At 34.7% G+C, this 20,106-nt stretch overlaps 2 protein-coding genes across 2 annotated transcripts; both read left to right on the forward strand.

Moving 5' to 3' along the window:
- The first annotated feature begins 2,291 nt into the window (after positions 1-2,291).
- On the forward strand, positions 2,292-7,334 carry LOC143615968 (potassium transporter 11-like). The gene is made up of 7 exons (XM_077088947.1): positions 2,292-2,507; positions 3,065-3,290; positions 3,367-3,612; positions 4,475-4,525; positions 4,612-5,040; positions 5,115-5,369; positions 6,249-7,334. The coding sequence occupies exons 1-7, from the start codon at positions 2,388-2,390 to the stop codon at positions 7,292-7,294; spliced, it is 2,373 nt and encodes a 790-aa protein (XP_076945062.1). The 5' UTR covers positions 2,292-2,387; the 3' UTR covers positions 7,295-7,334.
- Positions 7,335-15,666: 8,332 nt separating this feature from the next.
- Positions 15,667-20,034, forward strand: LOC143615966 (protein CHROMATIN REMODELING 4-like). Its single transcript, XM_077088946.1, is given in 9 exon segments — positions 15,667-15,914; positions 16,005-16,106; positions 16,179-16,667; positions 16,764-16,847; positions 16,927-17,928; positions 17,930-19,381; positions 19,477-19,643; positions 19,766-19,877; positions 19,957-20,034. Coding segments are annotated over 9 exon segments (3,648 nt in total). The 5' UTR covers positions 15,667-15,752.
- The last annotated feature ends 72 nt before the right edge of the window (positions 20,035-20,106 follow it).

Raw genomic sequence — 20,106 nt, forward strand, 5'->3', positions numbered from 1 at the left:
ACTAGACTTCAATACTCATAGATTAATCAAAGATCATTACAATCAATTCATTCTAAATACATGAGAAAAACTGAAAGATACAATACTCTACATCCCGGGTATGACTCGAAGAAACTAGCCGCGCCTCGGCATCTCTCGGGCCTCGGTTATGATCTGGTAGGCCATGTATGATGCTTAGAGATGATTGGAAGTGATGGGGGCTCTCTCTTCTGCTCTGAAAATCGCCTGGAAGGTAGAGAATACCGTCTAGGGTCGTCAAGAACGTAATATAAAACAAACCCTAACTTTCACGATTCTAGGGACCATCGCGTGGGGCGATGGCCTCCTCTCCTGGTCCATCGCGCTACGCGATGGACCAAAGTCAACGCAGGAACTTACAGGGCATCGCGTAGCGCGATGCCCCACCTTCAACACCCATCGCGCTACGCGATGGGCCTCTTTTCTCAGCAACTTCGTTTAACTGCCTCGGTAAGCGTGCTGGACATCCCGGGTTTTCATTCCATGCTCGTATAGGTCCAAATTAAGCGCGTTAACTACATGTGACCTGAAACACAATAAACATGTATGAAGTACCAAAGTTCCTAAAATAAATGAGTAAAACAAATACGTTAACCCAAATAAATATGTACTAAGTAAACCGAACATCATTAATGTATAATGATGTTAGACGAATCATATCCATGTTTTAATTACCTCTAATGACGAAGAATCAAGGGAGAACAGCGACCTCGTCTCCGGCGGTAAGAACGACAACGAACAGACAGGTTACAGCCAAACTCAACGCAATTAAGTATAGGGGTTTAGGTCGTCTGCTTATATAGATGGTGCTTACTCGTTTAATTGAATTATTATTATGTTTAGATAACAATTCATGAGTTGGGATCTTGACGGATTCGTTTAATTTAGAATCAAATCAGTTTTTGATATTCTTACCTAATTATATTAGGGATTAGGTTGGTTTAAATCTTATAAACGATATAGAAAGATCAATTTTGAATATAAAACGAAGATTATGGTTCAAGCAATATAAACGAGTCCACGGGTTGGGTTGTACAGATACGGGTTACTGGTTATGGGTTTGGGTAAAGGGTTATAAAATATTATACAAAATTTGCAAATTAGTCCTTAGAGGTTGAAGGTGGAAACAATATGGGTTTAAAGTTTGTATTTTGGGTTAAAATTGCATAGTTTTCAAAGTTATCTATATATTAAATAATTAATAAATAAATATAAATTGTATAGAATTTCCTCGATAAACGTGATACTTTTTATTGTTTAAAATTTTTCGAATCATAAAACGAGTCGGGTAAAAGATATAAATTCGTTCGTTGGAAAACCCGAGTTGTTACAGCCATGCCATCGCCACGTAGAAAACGGGGCTCCGAAGCCCTTCTCCATAACGCCCCGTTGTAGTTTAAAACCCATTGGGCACCTTAATATATATGTGTGTGTGTGTGTGTGTGTGTGTGTGTGTGAGGGAGAAAGAGAAAAATGAAAAGGGCCCACAAATTTGGTACAAAGACCGGTAGTTGTGAAGTCAGGCACCCCCTTGAGCGCCCCTGGACCACGCCCTTTCGCTCCCATAACAAAGGGTCTTAGTGATCAAGTAGACCAAAGCTAGTTCTACAGGCATTTTCTACCAATGGTTAGTCACGGTATAAAAACTAGTTTTTAAAACATTATTCGTCATGACCACTTCCAAGACTAACTTTTCTCATTTTTTTTCAAAGTGTGATCTACAAAAATTTTTTTAGATTTCTATTCTAGTAAAGTAAAGTATATGTGCTTGTAAAACTCACGCAATGCTAGTCTACTCATTCCATTATTCCTAATTAGTGGCAAACATACACCACTATTTTAATCCCAAACAACCTTAACCATTCTTAAATTAAACTTCGAATCCTCCCAACGTTGTTCAACCCAATATTTTAATGTCTTATTTTCATAGTACTTCCTGCCTAATTTTTAATTAATAAACAAAACATATAATAATCTAAGATCTATAAATTGTCAGCATCCCACAATATATATTAAAAACATCTGTGACGTCTACAATCGTGCTACCCTGAAAGCAACTTCAGAGTTTCAGTTATTTAATTTTATTTAACTCCATTATTGCTTTCTTGAATTATAACAAACACCAAAGCAACAAACTTTTTTCTTCTTCTTTGTGCTATTCGATTTGTGGGGCTTGTTGTATTTTGATCGTGAAGGCTTGAGCCCACTTGGGATAGTGTTGAAATTGGGTTTTATTCTATTTGGTCGATTGAGACTGGGGATGGTTGTTTAGCTCCTGATTGATGCTGTTTTATGAGCTGATTGAAGCTAGAGTAGATAAAGAGGTATTAGAGCGTGTAATTGATTGATTGAATTGGGATTTGGATGATATGGCGACTGATATGAGTGGAGAAGATGAGTCAAAAGGAGGCATGTGGGCTTTGGAGCAGAAGATTGATCAGCCAATGGATGAAGAAGCTGGTAGGCTTAAAAATATGTATAGAGAAAAGGTACTAGTAACCAACCTTTTTTCACCTACTTTTCAGTGTTTTAACTTTTTTCATGATTTTGTGTTTCTTGAATGCTTGTCTTCATTTGGGTTTAATTTTAATTGATTTGGGATTAATTTATGTTGAGTAACTTGAATCTTGATTGTGGTAATTGTATGTTTGTTGACTAAATTGATCAAGAAAATGTGAATTTCTGCTTAGTTTGTTCTTGATAACTTGCAATTTTCCTACTTTCTTCTAGAGTAAAGGTAACTTTTTTAGCTACTTTTCAGTAAACTTTTTCAAGATTTTTGTTTTGATGTTGTTCTTTTTGGTTCAATTTTGTTTCAAGAAAAGGTAATTGATTTGGGATTTATTTATGCTAGTAATTTGAGTCTTGATTATGGTGTTGTATGTTTGTTGACTTCTTGTTGACTAGATTGATCAAGAAAATGTGAATTGTGCTTAATTTGATCTTAATAACTTGAAAGATTCATACTTTTTTGGTCAACTAACGGGTCAACATGGGTTGTTGTAAAAGATATCAAGAAAGCTAAAGTTATTATCTTTTTATGCAGAAATTCTCTGCACTTTTGCTTCTTCAACTTTCATTTCAAAGTCTTGGAGTTGTGTATGGAGATTTGGGAACTTCACCATTGTATGTGTTTTACAATACTTTTCCTGATAAAATCACCGACACGGAAGACATTGTCGGTGCACTTTCGTTGATAATTTACTCTCTTACCCTTGTACCGCTCATCAAATATGTTTTCATAGTTTGTCGCGCGAATGACAATGGTCAAGGTACATATTTTCCTCTATATGTTATATATAGTTTAGCACAAATAAGTATTTACTTCATATTGTGTTTTATATGTAGGTGGAACTTTTGCTCTTTACTCGTTATTGTGTCGGCATGCAAAAGTTAATACAATTCCAAATCAACATAAAACGGATGAGGAGTTGACGACTTACAGTCGAAGCACGATTCATGAGAAATCATTTGCTGCAAAAACAAGGAGTTGGTTGGAAGGAGATGCGTTTAAAAAGAATGCACTGCTTTTACTTGTCCTAGTTGGCACTTGCATGGCGATTGGAGATGGGATTCTAACTCCTGCTATTTCAGGTAAAATTGTCTAATTATTTTTTAGTTTGAAAACTCGTCTTAAGGTGTGCTGCATGAGTGACTAGAATTAGTTAGACCTTCAAGGGGGTGGTGCGCTAGTTTTTGTCTTTAACTCCCTTGAGTTGGGTTTTACCTAAATGTGTGCACGAAACCGAAAGCCGAACCAAACAAAAACGATGGTTTGGTTTTATGTTTTTGCAAAAACCGAATTTTCAATTCTGTTTTGGTTCTGCTTCTAATTAAAACTGAACCGAACCGAACCGAACTGAATTTTATAGATTTTTATTTTTTGTTTTGAATGTTATGTATAATAACCAATTAATCATTAATTAACAAAAGGATTTAAGCCTAAAGTTTTAGGCCCAAATTCATTATTTTTGGCCATTTTTTTCAGCCCGAATGGTAAAACCGAAACCGAGCCAAACCCAAACCAAAAACGAAAAAACTGAGCCATATGGTTTCCAAGATCTCAAAAACTTTGTTTTTGGTTCTGCTTAAGCCCAAAACCAACCCAAACCGAAAACAGAAAAAACAAAAATCGAACGGTTAACAAAAACTCAAAAACCGTGTTTTTGGTTCTGTATGCGCCCAAAACCAACCCATGTGCACCCCTTGTTTTACTTGGTCCCATTGGTTAGCAAGGTATTGGTGGGGTCCCCTTAGTTTACTAGTAATGGGTTCTCACAGTCATTTAATAAACGTCTCCCAATTAGGTTAAAAGAAAGGCGATAGTGATTAGTAAGTTTACCTTACCCATTCATAATGAGTTTTGTTACAGATAGTATGAAACTAATTATCTTAAGAATTTATACACTACACATTATATTATGAAATATCTAACCAAATTACGCATTTATACCAGTTTTATCGGCTTCTGGTGGCATCAAGATAGACCACCCTCGAATGAGCACGGGTATGTCTCAAACACCGTGTATTTGACTTTTTGATTTAAAAGATTATGGATTTCATTTTCATTTTATAATATATTGTTTGTTGCAGATGTTGTTGTGGTAGTTGCAGTTGTGATACTAGTAGGCTTATTTAGCCTACAGCATTATGGTGTCGATAAAGTTGCGTGGCTCTTTGCTCCGATCGTCTTGCTTTGGTTTCTTCTAATCGGAGGAATAGGAATTTATAATATCTGGAAACACGACAGTTGGGTGTTACGCGCGTTTTCACCCGTTTATATTTTTAAACACTTCAAAAGAAGAGGAAAAAACGGTTGGACATCGCTCGGTGGGATCATGCTCAGTATAACCGGGACGGAGGCGCTTTTTGCTGACCTGGCACATTTTCCGGTGTCGGCAATCCAGCTGGCGTTTACGGTTGTTGTGTTTCCGTGCCTTCTGTTAGCTTATTCGGGACAAGCAGCCTATCTAATGAATAATAAGGATCATGCGTCGGATGCGTTTTATCGATCTATCCCAGGTTTATATTTTGCCGAGCTATTATTATTTGAAAAATGAAGATGTTGTTTTGTATATAATTATATTATTTTGCAGACAGTGTATACTGGCCGATGTTTATTATTGCTACACTAGCTGCCATTGTTGCGAGTCAGGCGACTATTTCGGCTACGTTTTCGATAATAAAGCAGGCGAATGCACTCGGTTGTTTTCCAAGAGTGAAAGTTATTCATACATCAAGTAAATTTCTTGGGCAGATATATATTCCGGATATTAATTGGATACTTATGGTTCTTTGTATTATTGTGACGGCTGGGTTCAAAAACCAAAGTCAAATTGGAAACGCATACGGTGAGTATATGTTTTGTTCATTTGTTGTTTGATTATCTTTTAGATTGTTTTTCTATGTAGTATAGGTTAGAGGTTGCAAGATAGGTGGGTTGGTTAATATGGGTCAAACGGGTTTGCGTTGAAACTATGGGTGTTAAGCGGGTCGTGTTCCTTGGTTTGCGGGTCGAACCCAACGCAAACCAAAATTTAATATGAACCCAAACATGAGTCGGACCCGAAAAATGTTTCACACGGAACCCGAACATGACATGAATATTTGCAGGTTGACACAAACACTCTGCTTGCCCATGTAAACGCATTTTTTTTGTTTTTTTGTTTTTTTGGTACAATACTCAAAAGTATAAATTACAAAAAATACACAAATGTATATAAAGCAAATCTGTTTAAATTTTGACATAAAATAACCAACCATTTTGAATTATGAAATAAAAACACGGTTACAAATAGCTAGGTTAAACGGGCCAACCCATGAACCGTCATGTCAACCTGGACCCAACCCATTTAAAATAATGTGTTGCTGGTTTGACCTAAAACTGACTCGAACCCGTTTAGACTAAACCCAAACCCATGAATTTTTGTGGTTGGTTCCTGTCATGTAATAAATTTACACCCCTAGTTGAAACGAGTCAAATGGACCGGGTTGGATCAGGTGGCTGGCAACCACTTTATTATCCATTTTCTACCTTTATATTTACAGTCACTTAATCCATTCATTATGATTACAGAAAAGGTATCATCACGGTAACAATCTAGATTTTTTAATGAAAACAATTTAGAAGGCTGTATGCTTTAAAAATACATTTTTGTATCGTATAAGATCTGAACTACTTTGCTAGAAATTTAACAGCCATTCACATCGTGTATTCCATGTGTTAACAGGAACCGCGGTCGTCATAGTCATGCTAGCAACAACTTTCCTCATGATATTAATCATGTTATTAGTATGGCGATGCCACTGGATCCTAGTCTTCATTTTTGCCGCCTTATCCTTAATTGTCGAATGCACATACTTCTCGGCTGTTCTTTTTAAAGTTGACCAAGGAGGGTGGGTCCCACTTGTTATAGCCGCCGTCTTCCTTTTCATCATGTACATCTGGCATTATGGTACAGTCAAACGATACGAGTTCGAAATGCACAGTAAAATCTCCATGACATGGATTCTCGGTCTTGGTCCAAGTCTCGGGCTAGTTCGTGTCCCGGGAATTGGGCTGGTGTACACGGAGCTTGCTAGTGGGGTCCCACATATCTTCTCACATTTCATAACAAACCTACCCGCCATCCACTCGGTGGTGGTTTTCGTGTGTGTGAAATACCTCCCGGTTTACACAGTTCCCGAAGACGAAAGATTTCTCGTGAAACGAATCGGGCCGAAGAACTTTCACATGTTTAGATGCGTTGCACGGTACGGTTACAAAGATCTTCACAAAAAAGACGACGACTTTGAAAAGAAATTGTTTGATAATCTGTTCATGTTTGTGAGACTCGAGTCAATGATGGAAGGCGGGTCCGACTCGGATGATTATAGCTTGTACGACCAACAAAGTCACCGCTCTAAAGATTTCCTACTGCCCGATAACACCGTCAACACTTTCTCTTCGGTTGTTGACCTCACGATTTCATCATGTGACTCTATCGTGCCGGTCAAATCACCGTTAAATGTTGTAAACCCGGGATCATCTTCTGGGCAGGTGAGTAGTCAACGAGAGGTTGATGAAATGGCGTTTTTAACGAGTTGTAGAGATGCGGGGGTGGTGCATATCATGGGGAATACAATTGTGAGAGCGAGGCGAGATTCAACTTTTTATAAGAAGTTGAGTATTGATTATGTATATGCGTTTTTGAGGAAGATTTGCAGGGAGCATAGTGTGATCTTTAATGTTCCTCATGAGAGTCTTTTGAATGTTGGGCAGGTGTTTTATGTGTAAATTATGGTGTTGGATTGCATTATTGGTGGTTTTTTACTTTGTTCTTGTAGCAAAGTCGAACGTGGCGTAATAAATGTATATTAAACGTGTCAGTATGTCGATGTAGCCTCTCGCATATTTACGTTGATGAATTGTTTTCGTTAAGATGTGTAAACAATTTTGCATCAAATTCATTAGGCGTTGAGAAAAACAAAGGCGAGCCCAAACGGCTATGTGATCACGATGCATCTATCTATTCTAATAAAATACTATTATTTTTGTCACTTGTCAATCTCATAGCCCTTCTAATATTTTTTTCAACCAATTTTTAATATATGGTTCTTATCCTTTAAGCAATTTCAATACATGAATTCAATATTTTTTTTAAATGTAAATCCTAACCGATTTATTTATTAACATTAATGACGAAATACGGAAATAATGAAATATAAAAATTGAAGTTGCATGTTTGTTAGAATAAAATTTTAAAGTCACGGGTAATTACAAAGAAAGAAAATAAATGTGCGTCATTATCGAATAATTTGGATTTGTATGTTAAACTACAATTTTTTTTAAACTGGGATTCGAGCAGCGGTGCATAATTCTTTTTATATAAGATTAGTTTCAAATTTGGATTTAATAATTTTCTCATATGCATTTGAATGTAAGAAAATATGTATTTTTTTAATTTTCTCTAAACATTTTGTATAAATATTGCAAGCATGGAGAATACGTATTATATATACCTTGGTGTTTAGCATTAAATCATTGAAGTTGAATATTATAACTATAATCCAAATGTATAACGATTTACTATATGAACTATTTGTCATTTTATGATAGTATATATGAAATTAATCCTTTATTTATATGACTTTTTTGGGTAGTATAAAATATTTTATTAATAAGAAGATCAATATTTAGATTTCAATATTTTCTTCTATAACTCAGAACACAATGCTTCATAAACATATATTTTATGACTTGATTTATACTTTTTTATACATTTAAATATAGTTAATTTAATATGTCTTATAAGACAAATTACTTAACTAAAAACATTCAAAATTTTAAACCAAGAAATCCGCTTCAATCCAATTCTACTGTTTCCGCTTTCCAAAATCATTTAGGATATTGAAACTTAGAATATCGTTTTCATATTTATTTACATAATTTTAATATTATATTAACTTATTATTTTTATTTTTATGCAAATACAACGAATTGGGTTTACGTTAATGTTACATGTTGGTTACTACATAATTAAAGTGTTTATTATGGCTCATATTCAAAATAATAAAGCTATATGTTTTAAAAAAACATATATTTTTAAAAATTGTTTTAAAAATAATAAAGCTATATGTTTTAAAAAAACATATTCAAAATAATAAAGCTATAGAATTTAAAAAAAACAAAATCATAACATTTATTATTAAAATATGTTTTAAAAATGTATTAAGATTCATACTTATCATAATGTAACATAGTAGAAATATTTATTATTTTTATTTTTATTATTTATAACTTAATCATGCACCTCATTACATGTCAAGGAATATTTCATTTTCACATTAATTTAAAAAAAATTGTTAATCCAGTTAAAAGTCATTTACCATGCTTCCATAAAGTCCGAAATCTTTGCTTTTTTTTTCCTATAAGTTGTTAAAATATATATATGTCGATTAAGTAAATACTTCAACAACAACTTCGCATAATATTAACTAATAATACGGGATTAGTATTCAAGTTTAAGCAATTCTAATATAATACTTTCAACTACGGTAAATAAGAATAACTACATTCACTTTATGTAACTTTAAATATTCTAATATTCAGCTAATTCACTATTATTTGAACATGGCTTTAAGGTTAGTTTGTTTTTGTCATTTTCCTGACAATTATATTTCATATGAAATGAATCAAATCATGTTGTTATAGTTTTTCAATTTTATATGTTGCTTAATTATACAATTGTTAATTATAAAATATAAAATCAATTAAAAATTTGTCATACACAGAATATTAATGCCAACAAATTTATCATAAATTTTAAAGATTCTAAGAATTATAATATCAACAACGCTCAGGTAATCTGGTTTTTGAGATAATCATGTTTTTTTGATAAACATGAGCAGATGATCTCAAATAACATCATATTAATTGATTAAAAGGTATGATATTTTATGTGAATGAATATTTTTTTTGTTAGTTTCATGAATACATTATAATTTATTCAGGGTTGGTTTGTACTTGAAGAACATGCATTATTTGTCACACATAGGAGTTATAAGAAGACTTTATATGTTACCTTATCAAAAGTTACAAGCAAACATGAACTAAAGATTTTGATTTTCGATAAACAATGTATACCAACCAATACAATCACAAATGGAGTGTACAAGGAAGGTTTTGCTTATTTATAGCATATTTGTGTAATCTTAATTATGTAATTTATGTAATTTTAATATAAATTGTAATTGTATTAACAATATTTCATCATTTTATTAACTGCATTTCACTTAATGGTTAAAGTTTAAAATTTTCATCAATTACCCCTGTAATACACGGGCCTCACACTAGTATAAAATAGTTGTACACACTGTTTTAATTGTAATAAATAAGTCAGTTATTCTCTCTTCCATTATATTTGATAAACATCATGTACACGTGTTTATATGATTTTTTACTTAAAACTGATACAGGAGATTTCTTAGTTGATCAAATAACAATTATATCTTTTATGCAAACAAATAATAGATACGAATAAATAACATAACATGAGAATGCCATGATGGATATAAATACTATAATGTTTTTTCTTCAAATGTATTACTTTGTCATTACCCAAACAAAAGAACCCAATGCAAACCACGTTTTTTATTTTATTTTTTGAAATTGTTGTTATGTTGGCTTAAAAGTAAACTTTGAAGATATATATATATCAAGGGGTTGTTCGGTCAGAAGGAGAGTGTGTTTGGTTTATTAAAAGACACATTTTAGTGGTTTTTGTAGCCTCATAATGAGTAAGTTTCAGAAACATGATGAATGATTCAAAAACTACCTCTTAATTGATTATACATTTTAAATTTTTAATGATACAATACAAGATTACCAAACAGCTTCTAAGTACTAAAATAACCGTATGTTATATAATATTGAAATACTCTCACTATGTATATCAATAGATTATATGGTTCGACATGTTCTTTATTATTGTGACAAGACTTATGCATGACATCTCCATGCTAGTATATATTCCAGTTTCTTCTTCTAGACACAAACTGACTTTTCTTCTCTCTTGACATCGTGATAATATTATTATGTTCATCCAACGCATGCATCTCATGGGGGTTTCTTTTATTTTGGTCATATCATGCTGTTGAAAAAAAAAATGGGTGCCTCACTTGGTCAGGAAAATGCCAAACTTAGGTATGCAATTATGCGAAGTTGCAAACATCTAATTTGCAATCTAGTGAACCCAGCCCAAGCCCAAGCCCAAGCCCAAGCCCAATTGGTTGAGTTAGACTTATCACAAAGTATTAGTATATGAGTTATCTTAAAAACTACAAAATGACACCAAAAATTTCTTATGTCTTGGGAGTAGGATATGAATCTGCCCCACGAATATGAACTAATGTATAACTCAACATTTGATTATTTGATTTCACATAGATGTATATTTTGCACACAATCTTAGGGTTTTTTTTAAATATGTATATGTGTGGGTTCTTAAATAATAATTGGTCAAAAATAATAACATACACGCATTTTTGTTGAACAATTTACAAGTTGCTAGACATTCAACTCGTTTGCAACTATGGTCAATTGATAATGTTGTCGACCGACAGTACCATGTGCATCACCTTGCGAAAGACATGATGGTAACACTCCTGTCCTGTCGTCGGATTGGACACATTTAGGGTAATGTGCATGAACATGACTAAATTTCAGTCTATAATTACTGCAAGTGAACATTCATTAACTCTTACTTTTAATACTAGTCAGTTTTACTTTTGATCAAACCCCGTTATACATGTTTTTTTTACTTATAGCAACAACACAAGTGTTTGATAACACGCATGAAATCTTTCGTATTAATAAAAACTTGGATTTATTATTATTTAACTTGGTTTAACTTAAGTTATATCCTCATAACTTTTAAACTCATCAAATAACCCTTGGAAACTTTTGAAATCGCTATAAACGGCTAAAAATCACGTTTATAGAAGTTCAGGGACTATACTTGCCTAAAATCAAAGTTGCCCCCCCCCCCCCCCCCCTTAACGTCGCGTCACGCGGAGAGAGGATCCCCATGTGGCCGCGTGACGTGGGGAGAGACATGCATCAGATTTTGTTCGTTTTGATTCGCTTATTCGTTTTTAATGCTAAATCGAGTCTATTGAGTTTAATTAACGAAACTTAAGCCCTAAGATAAGTCATATGATATTATAGCATGTCCAAATTTATACTTTTGATATTATGAATGAATTTTATGAATTAAAACACCCAATTTCGTCATCAATTCAATATTTCGTTTCCTAATTGAGCGAATTACTTCATAAACAAGTTATAATCTATTATACTTAATCAAAGCACATCATTAAGCCCTAAAAACTATTGTATCTCAGCCATCATACACGTAACTCATGAAATTCCCTTCCCTCGTTGTTGGTTTCTTCAAAATTATTCAAGTTCTTCAAGCCTCCGTTGACTTTCAAGCTTCAATGCTCTTTGACCTCGTTTCTCATTGTTCCTTATTCTTTCCGGGTAAGTTGTCTTCTGATAAAATGTGTATTTTTATCTAACTAACAAAAGATCTCAATCAGTTTTACTAATTGATGGGGTTTTTTCGGTCAATTGCTTTCCGACCCGTTAAGGGCATAATAGTCAAATTCTTTGACTATTCGATTCTCAACCTTCTGGTCAAAACTAGCGTTTGAGCCAGAAGACTTTTATGTTTGTTTCAAAATTTTGAGTGTACCAGACTTCCGACTCAGAGTTCAGATTCTGAACAGTACCAGCTCGCTTATTTACTGAAAATCTCATAACCGGAGTTCTATACATCCGTTTGGATTTATTCCAGCGGCTATGTTCTGGTTTTGACTCTATTTTATTTTGTATAAGTCTCAGATCTGTTTGGGTCAGATCACTCTTCGTGTTAACCTTACTCGTTTATTATTTCTCTCGGTTTATCCGCTTAATCATCAAGGTAATTAATCACCCCTATTTTACTGAATTCAAAACCTTTTGGGGACCTTATGCATATACCTTATAATACTTTTATATATCTTAATTACATCATTTGCAAATCTCAAATATTGTGTTGTTGATCAATTGAATGTTATATGTTATTTGCTTACTTGTTTATTTTATCGCATTCGGAGAGGTCCATCATGATCACATTAAAGTATGATCATACCCCGTCCTAGTAGCCAAAGCCTGATTCTCAAGGCAATGGTCAACCGACACCATTATTTGTATTTATTTCGTCTTAGTAGCCATCGACCGTGTTCATGAGTCATGGCCAAATGACACCAATTACTTGCTTTCATTTGATTATTGATACTCATGATATTGATTTGCATATTTCTTACATATTATATTATTAGTGTCAAAAATCTAGTGATTGCTTACTCAGCATGTGTTGTTGACAAATATATCCATTTTGTACGCATATTGCAGGCTATTCTTTGGATGATTGAAGTGTTTGAAGATCATTTAGAAAAGACTTTAGGTTATTAACGAAAAGACAAGAGGTTATTGTTTTAATTGTTTTGGTTTTATTTATAATCGATTGAGACTTGTGTACTTGGTTGAATTTTAATAAAATAATTAGATATTGTCATTAATATTGTATGTTAGTGCCGCCTTGTAAGCTGTGAACCAACAGTTCGCACCTCGTCATTTCCGTCATAGGTTGGGGTGTGACACATGAAGTTTCATTTTACTTATATATGCGTAGGCTAACGATGTTTGGTATCACACACATGAAGTTTCATTTTACATACTTCAAACAGCCTCTTACTCGTTACATCAAACATATTTATGGATAAATTGCATAAACAACACTCAAGTTTTCAACCTATAAATATCAGAAGCAAAACCTTCATTTACCTTAGATTCACTGTGTCTTTTACTCTTGATCAAACTCATTACTTATTTTTCTAATTATAGGAACAAGACTTTAGTGTGATCGCGTTATCCATTCGTTATGTCTATGTTTCGTTTCGTTTCGTTTTGTTTTGCACACAAGAACTTTCACTTGGAGAACTTCACCATACCTCTTGGTTGCTACATCGAACGCATTTATGAATAAACAGTATTCAAGTAAACATTTATTTGCTCTTGCATTCTGTCTAGTCCCTTTTACTATAGATCATACCGTTACTTTCTGCTTATAGCAATAATACGAGAGTTTGATCACATGAACTATCCCTTACGCTTAGGCTAACTATGTTTGGTTTCACAAACAACTTTGGCAAGCCTCTTGGTCGCTACATTGAACACATTTATGGGTAAACTGCATTAACAATGCTAAAATTTTCAACCTTTAAACACTGAAAGAAAACATTTATTTACTCTTACTCTCAATACTAGTCTCCCTACTCTAAACCACGTCCGTTACTTATTTTTCTACTTCTATGAATAAGACATAGTTTGATCACGAGATCTTACCCTTATGTCTAGGTTAACAATGCTCATTTACACACAATTAGTTTCAAATTAAGCTCTTCACAATGCTTCGTGGTCGCTACACTGAACAAATTTATAACTAAACTACACTAAACAAATTTATAAGTAAACAACATGAACGACGCACATATACTCAACCCGTAAACACCAGCAAACATTCATTTACTCTTACAATCAATACTAATCTTTTTTACTCTTGATCTAAAACATACTTATTTTCTACTTATAGCAACAACACCAGAGTTTGATCACGAGATATAACCCTTATACATAGGCTAACTATGCTTGGTTTCGCACTCGAGAAATTTCAATTAAGCACCTCACCAACCCGCCTGGAGCAACGTAGTGACAAAATCACAGTTTTCATAACCATATAAACCTGCAAATTAAACCAGCGAACTTGACCAGATAGTCAAACTGGATTTCAAGATTTTCTTTCCTCGTTTGTTAATTCATTTGTTAATCCAACTCCGTATTTCGTAAATCCACGCCAAAAGATAAAATAATTTCATATAAATTTCAATCAATTATATGTATTTGGTTTCTCTTTAAACAATCATAGAAAATCCACAACTGAAATAAAAAAACCTCTCACCCGTAACAAAATCCACAACCTTTCGCAAGAAAAGTCATAAGGCTTCCGTGGTGGTTCCTTATTTGGTTGATTTTAAACTAATCTCTTAATTAACTTCCCCTTCACCTTTCTTAATTAAGAGTGTAATTAAAAAGCCAAAAGTTAAAGCAAAGCCCAGGTGGTGGAATATAAAGCGAAGAAGAAATGCAGCAGACATAAAGCAAATCATATGATCATGAAAACCCAGAAGCAGCAGTATTCCATGAACACCCACAAAAACGTGGTTCAAAAAGACGAGTCTTTGATGAGAGAGAATAAGCATTCAGACTCACAAGAACTACAACAACAACAAGGGGACAGTAGTCGTCCTGATGTCTCCACGTGTCAGCCTCCGATTCGCCACTTTTTCTCTTTCTACGGAGCCATTCTCGCTTCGCAACAACACACACAAACCCATATGTCACTGTGTGTGCTTCAATTCAATTCTTATTATTTATCTACACATATTACGTGTCACCTACTCTTTCTCTCTCTCTTTCTATTTATTCCATTTGCCCTCTTTCTGCCGCATGAGCCCTAGATTACTCCAAACCCATCATATCTTGCTGCTTCCATCCTCTTGATCTGCTCTGGTGAGTTCCAATTTGGCTTAATTGCTTCGATCTTGGTGGGTTTTTGTTTAGGTCAAATGGGTTTTGTGGGATTTGGGGGTTTTGACTTGGATTGAATAAAGGTTGTTGATTTTGGGGGTTTATCATGTTTTTATGTTATTAGTGATTGTTTAGATGTTTTAAGTTGTTTGCGATTTGTTTTGATGCTGAGATAGATTAGAATGTGGTTTTGATTTCAACTATTTGATATTTTATTTTGTGAAGAAGATAAGATATTTGTCCATATTTAGGTGACATTGTTTATGATGCTTAATTGATATTACCAAAACCACATTTTCCTTTTTTCACTTTACTTTCTTAATTCTTATGTAGTTTTTGTTAAATATTGATCAGTTTAATTTTTATAATGTCATTCTTTCCTTATATTCATTTCTTCTAGATTTTGGTTTAAACTAATTCACTTTTAGTATAATTTATTATTATTATTGTTGTTGTTGTTTTTTGGTACAGAGGATTGGAGTTTAACGGTTGAGCGCATAATTGCATAAAGTAATGCAATGATTGTTTGAGCTATTGTTAAGCGAAACGTTTAGATTCCGATATGAATAACAACGAATCATCAGCTAGTGACGTCATAAACGGAAACTGGACGTTGAAACGTAAGCGAAAAAAGATCGGTGCATTAAAATCCAATGGAAACAAAAATGACCTGACGCCGTCAGATTCTTCTGACTGTTTGCCTTCCAAAAAGAAGCGAGATGACGTGAGTTTTTGCTTTTGTGTAATCCGTTAAATCAGTTAACTTGTTACCTGGCCGTGTTTTAATTTTTTTTTTTATTTTTTTATTTTGCAGCCGTGTCATGAGTGTGACGTATGTAATCTTGGTGGTGACTTAATACATTGTGACGTATGCCCAAAAACGTATCATATTTCATGCCTCGACCCGCCACTTAAGGTCCGTTTATTCATATACGCTGGTGCATTTATGACGTTTAATAACTCTTCTTACTTTTTTTAATGTTTTCAGCAACTTCCGAGTGACAAGTGGCAATGTCCAAATTGTTGTTTTGAAAGTAAAACGGTTGACACAATAGACAAATTGGAATCGACTTCAAAACGAGCGAGGACGAGGGTTCCAACTGAGAAGGTAAGAAGTAACAACGAATCTGAAAAAACCGATAAGGTGTCTAGAAGTATGAAAAACACCAAAAAGTCAACCAGGAAAGCGAAAGCATTGACTGTGGGCCCGAAAGTGGACGGATCTTCAGAAAGAAGCTCATCATCACAGACGGATGTAGAAGAAACAGAAATTATAAAAAATAAAAAGAAGCGGGATAGAAATCAATCTAAAGAGGCTGCAACTGAAAAATTTGAAAGAAAAAGGAACAAGATTAATATTCAGAAAAAGAACCGCAGACGGGATAATGATAGTTTGGAAGTTAGTGAAACAAGTAAATCTCAACAGAAACGGAAGTCGGTTAAGCATGCAAAGACTAAATCTTTGTCAAAAGATAAGGTACGAATGCTTAAAGAAGTACGTAATTAGTTAGTGTTTAATTGAAATTAAAATAGTTGAAAAACTAATTATTACTAAATTTTTGCTACTAAACAGATGAAAGTTGGAGCAAATTCATCTGAATCACAAGAAGACGACGAAAAAGTTAACTTGGTCAAACATTCAGACAAAATTCAGCTGGTAGTATATATACCATGCATATGAATACAAAATACTCGTATAAAATGCATGTTTATGATTTTATGTTTTTATTTTATAGGTTGATCTGGTTTTGGGTTGTCGAATACAAGTAACTGAAAAACAATCTGCACAATCTGTAACAGAAGCTGACAAAACGCCTTCTCAGGATTCAATTTGCAATATTCAAGATGTGGTTAATGACGGGTCAACGGGCCAACACGTGAGTGATTCTAATGACAGGTCAACGGGTCAACCTGTTAGTGATCCTAATGACGGGCCAACAGATGAGAGAGATAAAGACGGGTTAGAACTGAAATCAGATGACTTGACAAAAACAACTGTAGAAATTGTGAACGGAGACGATACTAATGGTAAATCTTTATCGAATAATGAGAAGAAAACGGTATCGTACGAGTTTTTGGTTAAATGGGCCGGGAAATCTAACTTACATAATACTTTGGTATCGGAATCTGAGTTGAAGATTCTTGCTAAACGGAAACTTGACAACTACAAGTATAAATACGGAACAATGGTGATAAATATTTGTGAAGAACGGTGGAAGGTACCACAGAGGATAATTGCTCAGCAGTCAACCAGCGAGTCAACTGAAGTCTTTGTAAAATGTACGGGCCTACCGTATGACCAATGCACATGGGAAAACATAAACGAACCCGTGATCGAAAAGTCTTCTCATCTCATTGACTTATTCAACCAGTTTGAAACCGAAGCAGTTAAAAAAGATGATTTTAAAAACGAGGTTTCGCGAGGAAAAGGTGATGTCATCACTCTAACCGAACAGCCAAAAGAGTTAGGTGGTTCGTTATTCCCACATCAACTCAAAGCGTTAAACTGGCTACGGAAATGCTGGTCCAGGGGTAAAAATGTAATTCTCGCAGACGAGATGGGGCTCGGGAAAACGATTTCCGCTTCCGCGTTTCTATCGTCGTTATACTCTGAGTTTAATGCTCGGTTACCGAGTTTAGTTTTAGTCCCTCTTTCAACTATGCCTAATTGGATGTCTGAGTTTTCCGTGTGGGCCCCACATTTAAACGTTGTCGAGTACCACGGGTGCGCGAGCGCTGCGGGCGTTAATGCGTCAATTTGAATGGCACGCGAATGATACAAAGAATAAGAAAACAAGTAGTTATAAGTTTAATGTTCTTTTAACCACCTATGAAATGGTGCTTGCTGACTCCTCACATTTATGTGGGATCCCATGGGAAGTACTTGTGGTAGATGAAGGTCACAGGTTAAAGAATTCAAGTAGTAAGCTTTTTAGTTTACTAAACACATTCTCGTTTCTACATCGTGTGTTATTGACGGGAACGCCCCTGCAAAACAACATAGGCGAAATGTATAATTTGTTAAATTTCTTGCAACCCTCTTCCTTTCAGTCCTTGTCGGCATTTGAGGACCGTTTTAATGATCTTTCGACTGCTGAAAAGGTTGACGAGTTGAAGAAACTTGTGGCCCCACATATGCTTCGTAGACTTAAGAAAGATGCCATGCAGAATATTCCCCCGAAAACCGAACGGATCGTTCTTGTTGAGTTGTCTATTCAAGCGGAATATTATCGAGCGATGTTGACTAAAAATTACCAGGTTTTAAGGAATATCGGGAAAGGTATACCGCAACAATCGATGTTAAACATTGTTATGCAATTGAGAAAGGTTTGTAACCATCCGTATTTGATCCCGGGGACCGAACCGGAAGCCGGCTCGGTTGAATTTCTTCATGATATGCGCATTAAAGCATCTGCTAAGTTGGCTTTGTTGCATTGGATGCTTAAAATATTGAAAAAGGAAGGCCACCGGGTTTTGATTTTTTCACAAATGACTAAACTTTTGGATATTCTTGAGGATTATTTGAACATTGAGTTTGGTCCAAAAACGTTTGAGCGGGTCGATGGGTCGGTTTCCATTGCTGATCGACAAATGGCAATCCAACGGTTTAATAATGACAAAAGCCGGTTTGTGTTTTTGTTATCTACAAGAGCGTGTGGGCTCGGGATCAATTTAGCAACTGCTGATACAGTTATAATATATGATTCTGATTTTAACCCACATGCTGACATTCAAGCAATGAACCGTGCACATCGAATCGGCCAGTCAAATAGACTGCTTGTGTACCGGCTTGTGGTTCGTGCGAGTGTTGAAGAACGGATTTTACAGCTGGCGAAGAAGAAATTGATGCTTGATCAACTTTTTGTGAACAAATCGGGATCTCAAAAGGAGGTTGAGGATATTTTAAGATGGGGGACCGAAGAATTGTTTAATGATTCGTCTTCACAGTCGGGGAAAGACGGTGAAAACGATGGACATAAAGTGGGCGAAAGTGTAACTACAGAACATAAGAATAAAAGGCGGACCGGAGGGTTAGGTGACGTGTACCAAGATAAGTGTACGGATTGGAATTCGACGATTGTGTGGGACGAATCGGCTATTTTGAAGTTGCTTGACCGGTCAAACCTTGAAAATGTTTCGTCTGATAACGGTGAAGGTGATTTGGAAAATGATATGCTTGGATCTGTTAAGGTATGCTAGTTATGAGACTTTGTTTTTAAGGTTTATGTGGATTTGCGATATGACGGTTTTGTTGGTAATTGTTTTTTGTTGTTTGGTTGACTTAGTCTTTGGATTGGAATGACGAGTCGACTGATGAACAAGGAGGAAGTGAAGCGCTTGTGGATGTTATTGACGATGATAATAATAATAATAATTCAGAAAAGAAAGATGATAATAATAATTCAGGAAATGTTGCTGAAGAAAACGAATGGGACCGCCTTCTTAGAGTCCGGTTTGTTTATATATATATATATATATGTATATATATATATATATATATATATGTATTTATAATTTCCTTAATAAATTGTGATTTATTACCTTTTTTGTATCCAATTAATTATGGATTTGTAGATGGGAGAAATACCAGAGTGAGGAAGAAGCAGCTCTCGGTCGAGGAAAAAGGCAAAGAAAAGCCGTTTCATACCGGGAAGCGTATGCTCCACGTCCTATTGAGACACTTGAGGTATTTATTAAACTTTAATAAAAGGTCGACTTAAATATATTGGGAGATGGAAATGAGAAATGAAATTATGACATTGCAGAATGGTGGTGATGTAGAGCCTGAACCCGAGCCTGTACGAGAATATACGCCAGCTGGACGTGCTCTGAAAACTAAGTAGTGAGTTTCATGTCCTTGATATAGATTATAAAACCGTTTTGTTGTTTTTATTCTTTATAGAGCATGGAAATTA

The sequence above is a fragment of the Bidens hawaiensis genome, unplaced genomic scaffold (genome assembly GCF_021521415.1).
Source record: "Bidens hawaiensis isolate Kalapana, Puna unplaced genomic scaffold, B.hawaiensis_p1.1 tig00044939_1, whole genome shotgun sequence".
Classification (NCBI taxonomy): domain Eukaryota; kingdom Viridiplantae; phylum Streptophyta; class Magnoliopsida; order Asterales; family Asteraceae; genus Bidens; species Bidens hawaiensis.

What these genes read in the sequence shown, in the direction of transcription:
- LOC143615968 (XM_077088947.1), top strand. Translation starts at nt 2,388, where the DNA reads ATGGCGACTGATATGAGTGGAGAAGATGAGTCAAAAGGAGGCATGTGG. An exon ending in CGCGAATGACAATGGTCAAG is followed by an intron (nt 3,291 to 3,366) that starts GTACATATTTTC and finishes TTTTATATGTAG; the next exon opens with GTGGAACTTTTGCTCTTTAC. An exon ending in GTTTTATCGATCTATCCCAG is followed by an intron (nt 5,041 to 5,114) that starts GTTTATATTTTG and finishes ATTATTTTGCAG; the next exon opens with ACAGTGTATACTGGCCGATG.